Genomic DNA, 19458 nt, shown 5'->3' on the forward strand with positions numbered 1-19458 from the left:
CTTAGTTGTCAGGAATGCTCAGAGTGGAAAGGCAAAAGTAAATCCGACCTGTTCTGTATGGCCTTGGAATTAAATGTAAATGAGCCCAAATCTAAAGTTTGTGCGTTTTTTTTTTTGTGTAGATAAGATTTTGGAATTCGTATAGGAATGGTAAAAGCCTAATATTTCTCACTGCTAATAGCGCGGATGCTGATTGTTGCCAGGGAGGTTCATACCATAAAAATTATTAAACGGTTTGTAGAACTATCATGGAGACGTTTTCACAAAACGCGTAACAAACGGCAAAACTGAGTCTGTCCATTTTCACATCCCTTTCGAGTGAAGTACCAGATAAAGGACAGGGCGGATTCTGAAGGGGGGTCCAACCCGGTAGCTCCTTTTCACCCATTAAATTGGAGGCGTTGTCATGGAAATCCTAGGACACACAGAGATTAAACAATGAGATGCTTCAAAGCCACAAAAGCCACGATGATGAAGAGTTATTCTCAAAAAGGCATCGGAAACATTAAAGGGAATTTTTCCTCAGGCGACCTTTATATAGAAGCGCACCTTTCTTGTCAGGGGCGCACTAGCTGCAAATAGTTTATATAGTATATTTGCGAAATGATTACGTTGACCGTTGCGCAGATCTTCAGAATCGAAAAGACGCAGCTGCTACAGACCTAAGACTTTGAGCAAGCAATCTCCAGACTGGGGTAGCAGACCGCTCTTTTGGAATAGTCTAGGCGCACTTTGGAATGCCGAGATGGCAAGCGCGAGGAACAGTCTACAGAAACACTCAAAACTGTTTGTTCTACTTAATTTTATGACACTGACAACCAATGCCATCGAGACAGGTAAGAAGACCGAAGTTCAGTTTTTAAGATTTACTCCACCGTTTAAACATCCTCTTGCCACTTGTTGCAATTAGCCTGACGTTGCGCCTTGTGCGTCTAATTTATTTATTGCTCTTGGCTATCCTGACAGCAACTTTGTGCTTTTGTTTCGTCAAGAGTTTGTCTTCACTTCACCGTTATAAAGCGTTTAGATTTTTGTTCTGTACTTAATTGATAAGCATTCTTCTAAAATAAATTGGAATCGAAGCGGAGGACAAAGTTAGGGGAAACATGGCACCATGAAGGTGCTTCTGTGTAAGAGTATACAGGAGGAAAGCGATCGAAGGACACATTCAAATATTTATAATACAGTTTTTTTCTATATTGTCTCTAAAATGGAAATGATTTCCCTATCAATAATACTGTAATAAATTATAATGCACTGTAAATATGTTGCACCTCAAATGGCACTAGGGCTACCTTATTTGTATACTTTACAAAAAAGAGCGCTGCCGAATGTTTATCGTAGTGTTTGCATTCATATAATTACAATTATAACTATAATAATTAATTATTATTAGTAGTATTGTTATTACTACTACTACTTCCACTACTAGGCTACCACCACTACAACAACAACAACTACTACTACTACTACTATGATTGTTATTATTATTACTAGCCTACTACTTCTACTACTACCACCACCACTACAACAACAACAACTACTACCACCACCACTACTACTACTACTACTACTAATAATAATAATAATAGCAATAAACTGTGTGTACCGCATACCCTGAGCACCAAGTTGCTGTTTTTATTGTTTAAAATTGGGATGGCAGGTATGCAATATCCTGCCAAGTTACGCCCTATTTCATTTAAATTCCCGCTATACATGCATGGCGATATGAACCTATAATAAACACAACTGTTTAACGATTATTAACTTTATTACTCGGTCAAAATATAGACTTTTTTTATTAAGTTCTTATTTTTTGTGCATAGATCATTTCGTGTTTCTCTGGAAGTGCCATGGCATACACCCAACACTTCCTTTTTACGGCATTCATTCGGTTCACAGATTAAATAGCGATTTCTTAATTCCACATTACAAATAGGTAGATTGCTGTTCGATAGAAATAAACAATGCAAGTTTAAAGTTTTAAATGATTTTTATTGATATGGTAAGCGTGCAGCACATCTCCGATCATATCTTTAATCTTGAACTTGAGTACCTTACATGAACTAATTGAATTAGCTCAAATGTAGGCCTATTCATATTGCCACATCCCAAGAAGTTGTTATCTGTCGGCATAATAGTAGTCAATAATACTAATAATTATACGTCACATTTTCACATGTATATAGCCTACATTTACTTTCGCCGCACTTAATGAACCAAATTGTGTCGTGTTTGCCCTACACGTCAGAGCGTGCGCCACGTTTGGCAATCAAGGTCGGTGTTAAATGTTACTTCGAATCGTGTTCCCATGGATTCTCATGAGGTTCTTGCGGTGGCACGGATTGGATGTTGGCTTAGAGTGACTCATTGACAACAACACTGCGCCAAGATCTATGCGAAGCTTGTTTGCCCTTCAAAGGCGCATTCTTTCCCTTTTTCTTTTCATTTTCTCGTTTCGCTTCTGTCTCGGGTGGCTTTACTGGACTCCGGATCCACCATCTGATTCGGCACGGCGCTGTTCTGACCTGTAAACCCCTTTATTGCGGGACGTCCTTTTCTAGTATTGAAATTTAGGAAAGCCCCGAAACATGTTTACTGAACGCTTGAAGGATGGATGGATGGAGACTACAGTTTCCACCAAATACAGGTTTTCTTTGGACACGCCAACTAGGCTGCACTGAGGGATTTGGAGGTCACCCTGGGAAACGGAGCTAATAAATGTTCAAGGGGGCATAAATCTTCCTATTATTTGGTAGGTGCCTGAACGGGGGCATGCTGGAGCAAAGGCACCAAGCTCACATTAACACATTCCGAGCTGTTCTTAAAAACACGGATATCTGTTGACTCTGGTGTTGTATTTGAACAATAAAGCATCAACAAAATGTGCTTAATTTACAGAAAAGCCTTTATATTTATAAAGGTGTAGATGAAAAGGCCCACAGCATCAACACTGGGAAATTAAAGAGGATACCAAGTAACTGTAAAGATGTCCTCAGTGTGATGTACCCATACATATCCACATCATTTATATTAAGCAAAATAGCTTTTTACAGTCCCCTCATCAGAACTGTGTCCCTCTCAGTTAACCTCGTGGACTTCTGCGGCCAAACCATCCGAGAGGACGGCATGATCGTCAACTCCCACCGGGATTCCCGGAAGTACTACTTCGTCACCATGGGGACGGACTGCCACCTCACCATGCAGGCCGCCTCCCCCAAGGACAAGGTGCAGTTCCACTTTCGCTTCTTCCTGGTCTACAGCCTGCTGAGGGTGTCGCCCCTGAGCCCGCCCCTGCTGAGCCCCACGCCGCTGTTTCCGGAAGCGTGGCGGAACCTCTCCCTGCACCACCCCACCAACGGCGGGGTGCGGCCCGAGCCCACGCCCCAGGGGAGCTGGCACGAGGCCGGGGACCCCTGCCACGCCGGGTCCTTCATCCAGTTCTACGACGGGAAGGACAAGGCGGCGCCTCCGCTGGGGCCGCCGCTGTGCGGGAAGACCATCCCCAGGCCCGTCCTGTCCACGGGGAACTATCTCACCCTCCGGCTGATGACCCGGGGCACGCAGCCCAGGGTGGATTTTATGGGCCATTTCACGTCTTTCAGGCTGGGTGAGGGATTGGGATTTTTCTTACCCTGTGTTCTAACCGTGGCACGTCACGTGATAAAGGCTGTAGAATTGAAAAAAAAAACTTTTTGTTGTGGGTGGACGAGGGGTGGGCTGGGGGGGGGGGTACGTTTAAATCCATTCTGTGCAGAACCATTTGCACTTGGTGACAGCGTCAACATCCACTTCATTCTGTTAATTTACCACGTCGTTGGCATAAGAACAGTTACATTTACAGTTTCGTTTTGTGTGTCGCTGAGTAATGTAATGCCATATCAGCAGTGTTACCTGCAGCTTTAATTTAATTTCACCCACTCTGCAGCACTGTGTTTTGCTTGCTATGCGAGCTTCTTTCCCGTTCTTTGCAGCTCTAGGGCTCAACCAATCAGAATGCCGCAGTGAACCGTATTTTACGTGTGAAAATGGGAAGTGCATTCCTGTGAGTCTGGTGTGCGATGACAAAGGAATTGATAACTGTGGCGACGGCAGTGACCAGGCAGACCGTCCACCTGCGGATTGCAAAGGTTATTCAGGGCCTGCAGACATACATTACACACTAATATATACTCACAACATGATCAAAAGAAGCCATTTTCAATAGCAGAGTACAATAGCAGTGGAGGACTGGACTAAGCCACATGTTGCAATCTAAGCTTTATAAAAGTGTATCCAGAACAGGGTAGTTATATTACTATAGTATTGACCTGAGGTGCAGTTTCTATAAGTTTCTGGATAATAATGGAGAGCATTTAAAAATGGGATTGTCACTTGAAACTTGTTATTAACACACTTAGATGTTGTAAATGAAATACTATTAACTCACTTAAATGTTAATTAAATGTTATTAACACACTTAAATGTATGTTCTTAAAGGCCAGTACTCCACAGCAAGGACCAGGCATCCAAGGGTGACGCCCCCTTCGTCCATCTTGAACCCGCCCACTTTATCTCGGTCTACCAATAGCTGTGGGACTCCAGATAAACCAGACTCTGCGTCAGGTGAGCCTCTGTTTCTTAGCTGCTAGGAAATGGCAGAACACACGTTTATGCAAGACCTGAGTTGGTGTCAAGGTTGTGTGTTGCAGAAGATAAGCTTGCCACCTTTGCAACAGATGATAGCATTGAACCTGAAGGGAATGATCTGTTTTTTTTCTTTCTGATATTTCTAAACTTTATTTGCTTCAGCATGATTTGTAGAGCACCACAGTGGAGCCACAGTTACTTTTTTTATTGTAATAATTCATGTGATTATTATTATATCAAAAGAAATGAATTTTTTATATCATTAATAATAATATCAACAACAACATCAAGAACAACCACAAAAAAAATAAAAATAAAATAATGATATGTACTAGGGCAGAGCTGCCCAACCCTGTTTTTCGAGATGCTATCGTCCTGCAGGTTTTCACATCGACCCTAATTTGGTACACCTGATTCTACTGATTTAGCAGCTCGACAAGCTGGCGAACGAGGTGTGGCTTTGTCAGGGCTGGAATGACATCCTACAGGAGGGTAGCTCTCCAGAACCAGGGCTGGGCAGCCCTGTACTGTGGCCTTTTTTTTTTACGTAGCTCTGCGTGTGACTGCCGGCCACGGTGGGTACCCGCCATTGTTTGGATTGGCACGAGGGCTACCGCCTCAGCGACATGCGTCGCCTGTCAGCCCGCAAGTCTTCGTTCGCGGTTTAAAGTTAAACATCCAGCCGAAAAGCGAACGCATGGAGAAAAGCAATCAAGAGCCCGAAGCCAAAGTATGGATACGAATTACGGAGAAAAGTGGGGGGCATAAAAAGGAACGAGGGAGCAAACACAATAAACGCCAGCCGCTGCGCCTCTGGCCGTTAGGCCCTGATTGATGTTGGGGGTGGGGGTGGGGGGGGGGGGCGAGGGGGGAGGGCGAGGGGGGGTAGGGGGGGAGGGAGGATGACCCTTTGAGCGCTCTGCTGTGTTGTCGGTAGTCTAGGGACAGTGCAAATGGACACTGCGGTTGAAAGATAGCCGTAGATGGGCATTTTGCCTGTGCCGAGCCAATAGACAGCCCCACTGAAACGGGGGGAGGGGGGGGGGGGAAGAAAGCGGGTTCAGTTCAGTTCAAATAAGCATGTCCAAAAATCTGTTCACCTAAAGTCAGTATTTTTTTGGAAATACATGCATATTGTATGTAGGATATTTGCTTGCATATTTGTCTACACAAGTAATACTGGATATGAGGACGTATTATTTTGATTGTGCTTTTTTTGTATCTAACTAACAAAATAACAAAGCAGTTGTGTGGCGCTCTTCATGACACTTATTCACATTAAAATATCTTCACCAGAAAGTAAAAGATGTTTGTTTTTCATACTTTGTTTACACAAGGTAATTGACACTCACATGTCAAATTTGTTATGTTCGTTGGACACGGACTCCTCCATTGAAATATTTTGCCCGATATGTGGGCTGTATCCTTTTAGTAGGCTACTTGTAAATTTCAAATTTGATGCTTTATATTTTTTTTACTTTATAAGTTTTATGGTCAATAACATTGTTTTGAGTATTTGATATTTCATCATGTAGGGCATTTCATGTCTGGCAGTTATCCTGTAATGCAGGGCTCTCAAACTCCAGTCCTGGGAGGCAGCAGTCTCTGCTGGTCTTTGTGATTTCCTTTAAATCAGCAGCCGATTTAGACCTTGGAAACAAGGCGTGCAGACTCTTTAGCCAGTAAGTGACTTAAACAATGTGGAGGAACACATCAAAAACCAGCAGGCACTGTCTGAGTGCCTCCGGAAACTCGAGTATCCTCCCACACTGAAAGACACACGTCAGGGTCGGTATACTGCCATTTCCCTTGATCGAGGCCTTGATCGCTGGTCCCCGGGCACTGCACTGTGGCTGACCCATTGCTCCTAAGTAACTAGGATGGGTCAAATGCAGTGGACAAATTACCCCACGGGGTTCAGTAAATGACATCCTAGAGATCCCTGCAGTGACACGTACCTCGTGGTGATCGTGGCTGCTTGCGTCTCCCCAGACTCCCGGGACCCCGTGTCCCTGCTGGGGCTGTACGTCCTGCTGGGCGTGCTGGCGGGGATGCTGGTGCTGTGCTGGTGCTGCTGGTCGCCGGGCTGGTTCCTGTGGAGGGTCAGCGTGTGCCGCTTCCTGCCCTGCTGCAATTCGGCGTGCGCCTCCTGCCAGCTGTGCACCCGCAGCTGCTCCCGTCCCGAGGAGCAGCTCCGCCCCGGCAAGGTCACGCCCCAGGGCACCGCCACCGCCACCGCCATGGCTGTGTAGCCCCGCCCACCCCTGGAACGTGAGGAGGAGTCATCCCCCGCCCCAAATCCAGGCTGGTGTCACCCGTGGGCTAATGTGCAAACCCGGGTAGGACTCCCCCCGTGGACTTTTTTGAGTTGGGCTGCGTGTTCTTCCACCGAACACGAGACTCAAATATTTTTTTCGGTTTTTTTTTATTGCCCTTTTGTGAACCTGAGGAACGTTGTTATAAAACAGTTACAGCAGACTGGACGCCGCTCAATAGGACGTTGAGCATAAGCGAAGAGTTGGAAATTAAACAAGTGCTGCTTGTTGACACTGAGATCAGACTCAGAGTCACAAACTGTTAGATTCAGATTCACTGAAGGTTTGCAGCGGATACAGGGTGCTCCGATATCAGAGATAGCTACAGACAACATTAACCACTTTCTCCAACCATGCAAACATCCAGCTGAAGGTTCCATTCCTGAGATAACTACAGCCTGATAGGTCAGGATCACCCATGTTTAACCCCTTTACTGTGTCGTGTGATCACCCAGCAGAGGTGGAAGATCCAGAGGTGGAAGATTCAGAAAGTTAAAAGTTCTCCCCAGTATTTTGTTCCAATCACCTGGATTTCCTAAGCAGCACAATTCTTCAACCAGGAGGTAGAACTAATTAGTGAAATCAGCTGGCTGAGTTCATGGGTGGAAGAAACACGTGGCGGGACTTCTACTTTCTGACCCCTCAGTCACATATACCCTGCACCAGTGTGTGAGCAATACCACAATTATGCACACAAACATGCCTGACACTTGACTTTTGTGTTGAAGGAGGGTGAGCAGTAAGTCTGGACACCATTCGCCAAGAGAATCCCTACTGTGATAGGCTCACATACCAAGCATTAACAATTTACTACAATGAGCTCAATCAAAACAAGTTAAGTGCAGTTATCTCTAAAATCTTCTTCCAATTCCTCTCACTACCAATGAGCTCTGAAGGACCCCCTAAAATATCACCTTTCATGTAATATAATGACTGATATTACAATATTACAGTGGTAATTTAGTCGTGTTTTATATTCCTAATAGTTGCTACCTTTTTATTGTTATCCATAGTGTATGACTGTAGTTTCATAAGTATAGACTGAATACGAGCAGCATCCAAAGCCTTTTGCTGGAAAAAAAAAAAAACTTGCTGTTTTGATAAATGATAGCACAGTGCTTGTATTTATAACTAGGAATGGGATGTACTGAAAATGCATCTGGTATGTCTGTTAAGTTGCCTTTAGATTTATATTTGAGGCATAAAAGCAAAGAGATTATGGCTTTTGTGTTCTGGGGATCCATTCAGCCAGTCTATTCTGCAGCTGAAAAAAAAAAAAAAATTTCCATGTAAATGATATATTTGCTGGATATACAAATATCAATCATTTTGTCGTTAATGTTTAATATATGAAAAGAAAAAAAGGAATTTTTAAACTACCTAAATTTGCCTGCTTTGAAGAGTGTTTAAAGCAGGGGGGTATTACTCTATAAATGATGTTATTCTCTTAGTTTAGATTAGTTGTTAGTCTCAAGTCATGTTATTTGTTCTCATTCTGTTCATGTTGCTCCACCTACTTGATACCAAGGACAAATCAGTATGTTGGGCATGTACCAACCACCAGGTTAATATTAATGAGTAAGGAATGTTTATGAGTCACACCTGAACTCTGATTGGTTTGATGGAAGGTAAAAATGATTTCACATGCATTTAATTTAATTTTTTAATGAGACATAAAAACCTACACAAATGGGTTTACTGTCATTATTTACTCATAGCATTTGGAAACATAAACAACTGCAATTTAAAAAAGGGCCTGTTTTTACTGTAACGGAATATATAATAAATATCTTTTCAAAGCCTAATACGTTTCCTGTGGTGAATATAACACTGTTTGGGTAATGTTGAACATGAATAAACATATTTGAAATAAAAACTTTTAAAACTTCCTAACATATCAGTAAACGTATCTCATTTGCAATAATTTTATATTCATATGTCCTTACACCCTGCTGAGGCTCAGCAGAAAAAAGGACTTCAATTTTTTCACATAACAAGTATCTTGGTTGACGGACACATGTTGCAGCAAAAATAGTTTTAAAAAAATATGATTTTATTTTACTTTTTTAAATTCCCCTTGTAGTGTATGTTTCAGCATTGTATAATCATTTACCACAGGACATCTGTACACAAAAGCTCTTCATCAGCCAAAGGAAATCTTCATTGACCCAAAATTACATTTTAAATGTTTAACTGAATGTAACGGAATCTGATGCTCTCTTTAGTTAGTTCCAGGTAACCCCCGGCCTTTGGACAATGCTCCCTCCAATATCATCACGACAGACAAGGATCACATGGAATGTGCCAGCGACATTCTTTGACCATTCCTTCAAATACTGAAGCTGAACATCCGTTTTCTGCGTTCTATAAACACACAAGTAAGTGCTTGAAAAGCAAACCAAAAGTAGGCTTTTGGTTGAATGGGCTGCACTTCTGGTGCATACCAGGTACAAGGCTAAGCAGGCAAAGCTGTTTGTTCTGAGAGGGATCAAATGAATGCCCGGATGAGGACAAAGACTGCTAGGTGTGTCGCCATGCATTGAAATTTGCTTTTGAGAAAGGTGCCTGGAGCTCCATGTAGCCTATATAAGTTGCCATGTTACATCACATGCCCCCTCCCCCCCCTTCTGTGTAAAGTGTGAAATTGACCACAAAGGAGGCAACGCCATGCCCTCTGTTCCAGTTTAGGGAAAAAAGAAAACCACCCACAGGATTAAAAATAGCTCACGAATGGTTTAATGAAGCGACACAGGGGGTATGGTAAGTCCTTCAGAATTAGAGGGGAATAAAGATACAGTAATGAGAAGTAGCATTTGTCAGGTGGACAGTTTTACACAACACACATCCAGCCCCAGGAGTTCTAAAAGGCATTCCTTCTTTTTCTTTTTTTTGTTGCCTATTTTTGCCTATAATACAATTAACCTTTTTTTCATAACAAAGAAGACATTTTTAAATTGAAGTTTCAAGAACCCCCTTTAAAATATAATCATGTGTTCCTATAATTTTATAATAATATATATCTATATATTGATTTATTTCTGTTCATCTGACTGACTGATAAGGCAAAATCCCTCACAGAGGATTGCTTTGTGTTACATCTTACGGAATGTTACTGGTATTTTTGCAGTTTTCTGGTGTGTGTGCACAAATCCTTTTTTAAAAAAACAACAACAAAAAAAAACAGAATATGGATATCTGAATCCACTGTCTAGACCAATAATTTATGGCACATACCTGTAATACAATACAGGGTTCTTATGCACATGCTCAGATGTGTGATCTGGCATTTTAAATGGCTATGGATTCCCACCCCCAAAAGACTGGCAGAATTTTACTTCTATATTTTATCTATGTCCTATATCTATATTCTGTATTTTAAATTGTTCAACCAGTGCTCAAACAAGGATCACAGCCAGGACAAGCAACAAAACATAGAAGCATTAAACGAAACGCAATGAAACGTGAGCAGGAACTTCTGCAGAACAAAACTAACAAGAAAACAATAATCAAATCTCTCATAGTCAATCCAGCAATTTATATCATCAGAATATTGAGTCTTTATATTTGGCTCTTATATAATATTCTCTTATATTATCTAGACTGACCCCTTTCATATCAGAAATACCTGCGAGTGTCTGTACCTGTAGGAGCCCCACTCAAATCAAACCCAAAACCCATACAAGGTGGAAGAACTGGAACCCACAATAAAATAATAAAAGAGCAAGCTTCTTAAATAGCTCTACAGTAGCATAATCACAACTGAAAGCGACAAACATAAGAATAAAATGCAAATAAATACAAAAAACGAAGAAACACATTTTTGAAGTAGTAGTGCTGGATTAGATTGGAAATGAGGCAGCAAGCTCCATTAACCGTGATGAGCACTGCTCAATAAGGACAAAGCACTCGAGCTGAACGCTCATAAACGCCTAATGCTCATAAAAGTAGGTGAACTCCCAGTGAACCGCCAACTTCATTGAGGTCTGAAGACCTGGGGGACCTTGCTCAATGCTGTTATGGGTCACGGGTGCATCTGGAAAATGCCACCCACTTTATAACATGCGTCGCCACTCGGTTCTGCGGATTTACCGCAACCCAACTAATGCGACAAAGCGGCGCGCTACGCAGGAACTGTCGTATTCAGGAGCCGGATCTGAGAGGTGGAACGAGCGAGCTGCACGTGAGAGGGTTGGGCTTCTGAGAGAGCGATGGGCTGAGTCTGGATTAAGAGATACAACACGGTTCGCTCACGGAGGAGCTTCTGATGCATTATAAAATTACACAAATAAAAAAAGACACGTCCAATCGGTTTTTATTTGAGATAAAGAGATAATGCAATGACTACGTCTGAGGAAAACAAAATAAGTTATTTTTTGATAAGAAAATTAGAATTTAGTAAGAAATAGATTTAAACTTTGTTCTTAAAAAACAACATATTTTACATCTTCTATCAGTCTTTGAGATCCACTTAATGTAACTATGTGAATCCCTTAACAACAGGGCGACACAGAGGCTTTTCCGTACAGTAGTTATGGCAACGGCAGCTATGATTACTAAATCATGATGAAAACTGGTTAAATTTCCCATTAAGTTACACGGATTTTGGTGGTACAATTATATCTGAATTCCACACTGGGGGAGGAGGGGAGAAAATCTAAGCAGATTATAGACAACAGAATACAAAAGTTACTTTTTCCCCAACATTCGACCAGTTGGCCAGACTTTTATCATATTAAAAATACTGAAGGAATACTAATTTTCTGTAAAAAAAAAAAAAAAAAAAGAAGTAGTAGAAGTAGAATAAGCAAAAAGAGAAAAAAGAAATTGTTTTGAAAAGCAAAGAGCATCTCACTGCTTCACATTTGCTCTTCACCTGAGGTCCGGTACACTGATGTGGGTGTGCTGTGGGTGTGCTAAAAATCTGACTGAGGAGGCTTGCGGAAATGAGTTCGGGAAAGAAACAAGAAAAAGGCAAGAGAGATGAAATTAGAGCAGGTCTAAACTTCAAGTATCAACTCTCCTAGGTCACAATAGCATCAGCAGAGCTCAGAATCACTCCATGAAAGAGAATAGCGGGATATTGTTAGTTTATCTTCTCCCCACCTCCACACTACTGTATATATATATATATATTAAATATGCTTGCGTGTGTGTGTGTGTGTGTGCTTCAGGGCTGTGCTGGTCTGTGTGTGTATGTGTGTATGTGTGTGTATGCGTGTGCATGTGTGTGTGCGCCTCTGTGTGTAAGTTTGCGTGTATGCATGTATGTGTATAAATAAGATTCAGTGCTAAAAGCATCTTCAGTTCCAGATCTACACCACTGTTAAAGGCCTAACTTTCTCTTCGTAGTTAAATGCTACTGCAGGGAATATGTAGACTGAAATTGACGCTCTTTAGTAAGAGTCCTTCATTAAAAAATGCAAAAATTAAGTTTGTGAAAAATGGCTAATATTATTTTTTCATCAGTCTTTTTTTTTTTTTTGTATTTATTTTTTCTGTATTTATACAGCACCAAGGGGAGACTAATGCTTTGGTTTTGGTTAGCAGTCCTTAACAGCTGAGCACCATTATCCTGTCACAAGTGTGAATGTGTTTGTGAGTAAAAAGCCTGAGTGTGCGTGTCTGAAAAGCTGTGTTTGTTTTAAGCGGAAGTCTTCATGGCTCCTGTCTCCGCTAGCCGTCTACGACGGACAGCGTTCCGCGTTGACGCCGTCCGCGGCGTGGGTGCGCAGGTCCACGGGCCTGAACGGCCGCTCGCCGGGCCGCGCGTTCTCCAGCACCACGTTCCGTATGCACCCCGTGACCCCCGACGAGAACTTCCCGCCCGTCAGCGCCGTCATGTCCGGAGCCCCGCCTTCCACCGGGAACCGGGAACAGACCGAAACGGAATCATTCGGTTACCACGGCAACCCTCACTAACCATGCAGTTACACTCCACATATTCAGCTAAATATCCCTTATTGGACAGTTTCATTTTAACTAATTACATTGAATTAATGTAAGTCAACTATAACAACCATTCAACCAGACTTGCTATATCTTGGGGCAGGAAAATGACGACAGGTACACAGTGTTCCTTAGCAGCTCAGAATATGTGCCAATCAGACTGTTGTGTGGGTTACGAATAGTTCAATAAATCGCTAAATAAAACCACCTTTAACCCCTTTTTTTATTAATTTCTTTTAAAAATTCTAAGTCAATGTTCTAGAACTCCATTGCTTTCAATGACCAGTAGTGATTGTTACATCAGATTGTTACATCAGTTAAGAACATTCTAATCGCATATTTTTGACCTTACACCTTAAAAGGTTAGACTGAGCCATATATAGTACCTACAGTAAGAACTGCAGAGAATACCAAGACCACTACATTTTAGTCCAGGGCAGGAGACTCGGAAATGGACTCACCCAGGAATATGTTGCCTTTGGTGTCCACCATGATCATTCTGCCCCGTGACTGTCCTTTCCGTGGGGCGCCTCCGTCAACTTGGAGGTAGCCTTGTTTACCGGTCCTGTGTAGATTAAAATTCAGGAATGAGAATCTTCTGTTCACTGTGCCACTGAAGTCACTTCCCAGACCAACATTTTGCCTATCAGAAGGCTGACCCTATGTGACCCCTATGTGACGACCTCCAAATACAATGCTTACTGAAGTCACCCTCGAGTCTTTGTAAATCTTATTCATTCATATTCAAATTCATTTCACTGTTTCAGCTAGAATCCCACAACAGTAACATATCCTGTGTTCACATACAGGACAAACTAAATGGTTAACATTTCCCTGCCAAACTGAAGTACACTTTAAAATAGGTTTTAGCTATGAATTTAATAATAGTATGCTACATCTATTGAGAAGTAGCCCACAAATATATTCCTGAACAACAGCTATACAATATCTCTACACTCTAACCCAAAGTAACTCTGTAACACAAATAAGTCCTTCCACACACCATCAGAATTTATGTATTTTTTTATTTCCCCGCTATATGCCCAATAGTATATTAGTGCTGATTACTGGATCCTCAGCTACTGGTGTGTGAGAGTGCAAACAGACACATGCTCCCCTCAGAAGCACCACTGTTCATCACATACAGCAGGACACAGTCCAGGCTCACACAGAGGAGGGAGCTTCACGTCCAGCTCAACAGGTGGACATGCAGGTGTCCGATTTACCCGTCGTGGTCGAGCCGCAGATCCCTGCCGACTCAACCCTCCCTAACCCTGGACGATGCTTAATACCCATTATAACTGGCCATAGTCAGCACTGGCACGGATGGGACTCATCCCGGATGAGCCACCCAACAGCGCTAACCAGGATTAAATGATCCCACTGCAAATATAATAGCTATAACACGTTTGATACATGTCTCATTGCAGCTGTGATGCCATACTGTACCTCACTGCAGTTAGCTTGTGCCAGTTGCCATCGTTAACGGGCTCCTTAGAGATAATCTCTGCCTCTCCGCTGCCCAGTTGGTAACTGTGGACACATAATCAGGCAGACACAGGCAGAAACTCACTTCAGCTGCACCGTGACCGTGGAAAAGCAGACATGGTTGATCTAAGAGTAAATAGCACACAAGGGAATTTGTTTGCATTGGCATTGCAATGCACCTGTGCATCAGACTTCTTAGTGCTGAGGGCTTACTACATAGTACATCCAACTAAACGACTCACTCTGATATAAAATGGAGACTTTCTTAATCACATGGGGGCACTACTTGACTGTGAGCTTAAAAGGCTACAGTCAAAACAGCTGCTCATGACTTACCTGAAAACAAGATGACCGTTTTGTAAACCAAGACTTATAAAGTCTTTGCCTTTTCCTTGATCTCCAAGTTCCTGGAAATACAGTATTAAAAAAAAAATGAAAACATGTTGGAACAGCCGATATCATTCTGTAAAGTCCCTTTCAGTAGCACCAACCATCCATTACATTGATGAATAATTTTGAGAAAAAAAGCAATTACTGATGTGTGCATGCATATGAAACATTCTATCAACCGTGGACATCGAGCTGTGTAGAGCTCAGACATGCAATTTCAGCCTGGAGGGTAACAAATTAGGGGACAGCACCCCTCAAAGAGGGGAAAAGATCATTAGAAGGCTGGTAGGGACGTCTCACAATGCTCAGACTCACTGAAAACAGAGCTCGGCAAAGATCTACGAGGCAAACATCAAGACATTCGTCAGTACTGCACAATGGCTCGTCGCACTTGAAAGCGTCCCACCAAGATCTATCGGTGACACATCAGGGAACGCCGAGCCATTTTCCTAAATTGAGTACTGGGGTTGGGGGTGGGGGGGGGGGGGGGGGATGGGTTGCTGCACATAGGGACGGTGGGAAAGCTAAAAGAAGGCATTCCTCAAATGTGAGGGCCAAAGCGACTGGGATCAGTTTGGATAATGCTTCTGGGCGGTTACCGGGGGTGAAGGGCGGGGCAAGAGAGGGGGGTGTGTGACCCCTCTTTTTTTTTGCTTGCGACTGTGAGCGGGAGCAGGGGTGGGGGGTGGGGCAGTGACAGACGTGCAGTGTTCACACTCCCCCCGCCCCCCCCCATGTGAGAACCATGGCTTTCTCTCTGCTAACGAGCTGGGAGTGGGTACCTTGCGTCTAGCATGCAGCTTGCGCAAAGCGCCCGTCGGCTCCTGGGGAAGAGGGAGGCGGGGTTAGTGTGGTGAAGCAAAACCAGGCAAAACGTGCAGCGTGCGCTTCATCGCCCCCTAGTGCTTCTGGCATGCACGGCAGGCAGCTCTTTACATTATCAGACGCGTCATAAAACAACTATGAAACAATGGACCCGCAGATAGGTTGTTCACAGATAGCAATTAGCATTTTCAGTTTTGGAATCATACACAGGATCAGTTAATTTGGTGCATCAGGGATGGTAAGATACAAGCATGTGTGACTGGAATTACAGCACGGCCGGGGTTTGTTAAAGGAGCAGGTGAGGGCTCCTGATTGGCTCAGTTGATTAAGGGTGATGATGGAGGCTGGGTTATAAAGCTAAAGTGTCGCCAGTTTGTTACAAGAATTATGTGTTTACTTCAGCAAAAACTCACATTTGTCTCCTGTAGTGTGATAGGTTGGTTAAGAGTTATGAATTAAGAATAATATTAATTGATTTGGTAATCGAGCACGGATGTAAAGGGGGAGAATTCGGATGATCCGGAAGATTCCCTGAGCCCTGGACCTACCACCCCCTGCCAAAAGATCAGGCCCTCCGGGGAGACGGTGCGGATCTCCAGCTCGATGGTCTCGGGGGCGTCTGGTGAGCTGAAACAGATCAGACCACTTTCAGCACCAAGAGCGGGCACAGAATCAACAGAACCAGCCACTTCAGTACCAAGAGCGGGCACAGAATCAACAGAACCAGCCACTTTCAGTGCCAAGACTGGGCACAGAATAAACTGTCATCTCTGTGGAGTACAATGGCTCCAAAACAATTAGGTACCTTGCCCCACTCAAATACATACAGAAAAGATCATTGCAAATCTTTAACACATCTTAATCACAGGTCATGCTCCTTAAGGATAGCCTTCATCTCAGTCTCTGGCATGCATTTTATCTAGACAGGATATCAAGATATTATAAGCTTTACAAATGCGCTGTTCTATTAACAGAATGTTACCAACTATTAACTGCTAGCAAAAAAAATGCTGACACAGCAAATATGAAAACATGGAACAGGTCACCTTCTGGGAAAGATTGGCTTCGGCAGAGTCAGGTACCCATCATCATGAAAGTACGCAGCATACTGAACCGGGGAATCTTAAAAGAGGATGGTACGTGTCAGGCTCTATTCTAACCGTGTCATCTCTAATCCAGTGTGCGATTACTGTCTCCCTCTGGTGGCTGATACCTGACACTGCAACCAATCTCTAACAATTAAGGTCTTGGAAAACGTGTAAGCTCTACTATCATTTTTCCTGTATATTTAATGTAGCACAGTGTGGGTTTGGCTTGTTATGATGTGCTCAGCCTTTGAACTGTCTTTGCTCTGTCTTTGAAACGTTTGAAAACACAAACGGTTTAGTTGCACAAATGGCTCCACTCTTTCCGCAAAGACCAAGCTCATTTCTCCTATATACTTACTTGTTTACTTCTATAAGTGAAACAATTGAATATGTAATTCTTTTTGTGGGAATAATTTTTCATACAGCACATTATAGAGAACAAAAACTTTAATTAATGTGATTAAATGTCCCAGGATATGAACATGGAATATTTAGTTGTCATAGTGTGCATAGCTATTAATGTACTAATGGCATTAGAAGTGTCTAACTAAGAACAATTAGTAGCTTGTTACAATTTAGCATTGGAGGACCACGCCTACAGGGAAGAAAGCACACATTAAATACCTGAACTAATTAGTCATGCACCTCAGGTGCGTGTGCCCACTTAACCAGCAGGCGTGGTCCTCCGATTGCCCCGAACCTCTCCCACAAACAGAGCCCTGCCACACTATGTTAATCAGATTTTCAAAGGAAAATACAAAGTCACAAGCCTCAGTATTTAACGTGACGCCCCCCCCCCTCCACCCACCAGACACAACAGACATTTCTCCATAGAAACACTGACATTTACAAAGTTCCCCTTTCTATAAACACAAGCATGGTTATGCCTCACCGAACAGGAGACATTGAATCACTGGTTATGAACACACACACACACACACACACACACACACACACACACACACACTTTATTACTCATGTGGTGTTAAACAGGCTGGGGGTCTGGGACTAATGATGCTGCACACCCCCCCCCCCTCCATCACCCAGTTGGTTTTGGGTATCAGGCAGGCTGACAGGATACTGTACCATTACCCCCACTGCCCTCCAAATCCCACAGGGCCTCAGAGAAGCTGGGAGCCTGCCCTGTGTGAGCAGAATACGACTGTTAAAGCAGAGGAGAACGGGCCTCCCGCTCTCCCTACAGTGCAGAAAACAGGAAGTGCCTTAAGTCAGCTACACGCCCCAGAGTTAACTCCATTATGTGGAACTAGCAGCGCACCACGGTTGTATTTGATGTATTACCCATTCATTCAGTGAGATACGAGCTGAAGCAGCCCAGCTCAAGGGCGTAAGCGCACTGTCCCATTTCTGATTTGAACCCGCAACTCTGGTTTTAGAGGGCGAAGGGCACAGGGCAGGTGGGCAGAGGGCAGATTGGCAGGCTGACTTACCGCTCTCGCAGAACAGGCCCGTGTACCCAGGGGCACACACGCAGCGGCGGTCGGAGCAGGTGCCCCCGTTCAGACACTGGGCGCTGTGCTGACAGGTGTCCTTCACCACCTCACAACGCTCACCTGCGTGACCACAGAGAAGGAGGGCACGCCAATGGGTCATTCATCCATTCATCTACTCATCCTTCACTTTTTCTATTTCATTCCATTTTAATAAAAGCATTTCAACTTTTTCTTACAAGGTCATATTAACCTTAAGCTTTTTAAATCTATGCTTGTTTGAGGAGAAGTTTTTCGAGAACTACAGCCAGGGTTAAGTATATGAGCTAATCAGTGATCCAGTTGGTGTAGCACCCAGGAGAATCCTTCCCTTCAGTGCACAGTGGGTGAGAGGCGGTCGGTGACCTTTAACCCCTGTGTTGGGGCTGACCTTGGAAGCCATCTTGGCAGAGGCACTGGTACTGGTCCTCTGAGCTGGCCAGGCAGGTGCCCCCGTGCAGGCATGGCTGCCGCTCGCAGGGGCTGCTGTCTGAGCACTCCCCGACCGCCCGGCTCTCCAGGAAGCTGTAGGACAGGTCCACCTTCTTCCCATTGATCAGCACCTGGGAGGGGAGGCAAGGGACAGAGCGTCAGAAGCTTTTTCTAAGGCCCACGGTCTGTTTTCTGATCCATTTGGCACAGTGTAATGGCTGCCGCTGTAACTGTTAGCTAGCGAGGAGTGCTACATTATAAGTGACTAATTTAATATTTAGTTTGCAATGAGAATATTTATTAAATTAATGATTTTAACAAAGACCTCAAGATCAAGAATGTTATCCCACCGAACATGTAGCATGGTCGTGAGAATGTCGCCTCAGTTATGCAAATGTTATGAGAATTATGAGAATGCCACATCGGCTGGACTCTGCCTCCTGTCAGGCTGGGTACTGTAGCTCACCTCGCCTATGCAGCCCTCAAACAGCATGCTGACGTTGGCCGCTTTGGGCAGGATGTCCATGCTGGGGACTCCGCCCAGATACATGGGCGTGTGGATGTTGAGGCCCTGCGCCTTCCCCGGAGACGACCGCCTGACCTCCGGAGCCTGGTCCACTTTCAGGAAGCCATCTTTGTTGAGGCGCTCGGCGGTGACGCGGTGCCACTGTTCCAGGGTCACGGGCTCCTGGCTGCGTAGGATCGCCATGCCTGCCACAACCCAGAGGTCAAAGGTTATTCTATCAAGTTGAAATACGTTATGTAGACCACAGGCTAGTCCCCCATAGCTAGGGAGGGGTGGTGGCAGGAATAAAATAACCTTGTGCTCAGGTGTCCCTGTAAGAGCTCACCTGT

At 43.8% G+C, this 19458-nt stretch overlaps 2 protein-coding genes across 2 annotated transcripts in view; one reads left to right on the forward strand and one right to left on the reverse strand.

The window, feature by feature from the left end:
* Window positions 1–440: 440 nt before the first annotated feature.
* On the forward strand, window positions 441–7411 carry ldlrad2 (low density lipoprotein receptor class A domain containing 2). The gene is made up of 5 exons (XM_035387393.1): window positions 441–836; window positions 3086–3610; window positions 3975–4130; window positions 4480–4605; window positions 6622–7411. The coding sequence occupies exons 1-5, from the start codon at window positions 746–748 to the stop codon at window positions 6879–6881; spliced, it is 1158 nt and encodes a 385-aa protein (XP_035243284.1). The 5' UTR covers window positions 441–745; the 3' UTR covers window positions 6882–7411.
* Window positions 7412–9657: 2246 nt separating this feature from the next.
* LOC118211621 (basement membrane-specific heparan sulfate proteoglycan core protein-like) overlaps window positions 9658–19458 on the reverse strand; it is a 108738-nt gene continuing 98937 nt past the window's right edge. Inside the window, exons 72-81 of the mRNA XM_035388968.1 lie at window positions 19070–19314; window positions 18563–18734; window positions 18133–18255; window positions 16640–16715; window positions 16142–16220; window positions 15551–15592; window positions 14715–14785; window positions 14340–14423; window positions 13352–13455; window positions 9658–12798 (exon numbers count right to left, since the gene is read on the reverse strand). Coding sequence (XP_035244859.1) covers window positions 12626–12798; window positions 13352–13455; window positions 14340–14423; window positions 14715–14785; window positions 15551–15592; window positions 16142–16220; window positions 16640–16715; window positions 18133–18255; window positions 18563–18734; window positions 19070–19314 — 1169 coding nt within the window. The 3' untranslated portion in view covers window positions 9658–12625. The remainder of the gene's footprint in view (window positions 12799–13351; window positions 13456–14339; window positions 14424–14714; window positions 14786–15550; window positions 15593–16141; window positions 16221–16639; window positions 16716–18132; window positions 18256–18562; window positions 18735–19069; window positions 19315–19458) is intronic.

Source organism: Anguilla anguilla, chromosome 13, assembly GCF_013347855.1.
Source record: "Anguilla anguilla isolate fAngAng1 chromosome 13, fAngAng1.pri, whole genome shotgun sequence".
Classification (NCBI taxonomy): domain Eukaryota; kingdom Metazoa; phylum Chordata; class Actinopteri; order Anguilliformes; family Anguillidae; genus Anguilla; species Anguilla anguilla.

What these genes read in the sequence shown, in the direction of transcription:
- ldlrad2 (XM_035387393.1), top strand. Translation starts at nt 746, where the DNA reads ATGGCAAGCGCGAGGAACAGTCTACAGAAACACTCAAAACTGTTTGTT. An exon ending in AACCAATGCCATCGAGACAG is followed by an intron (nt 837 to 3,085) that starts GTAAGAAGACCG and finishes TGTCCCTCTCAG; the next exon opens with TTAACCTCGTGGACTTCTGC. An exon ending in TAAACCAGACTCTGCGTCAG is followed by an intron (nt 4,606 to 6,621) that starts GTGAGCCTCTGT and finishes GCGTCTCCCCAG; the next exon opens with ACTCCCGGGACCCCGTGTCC.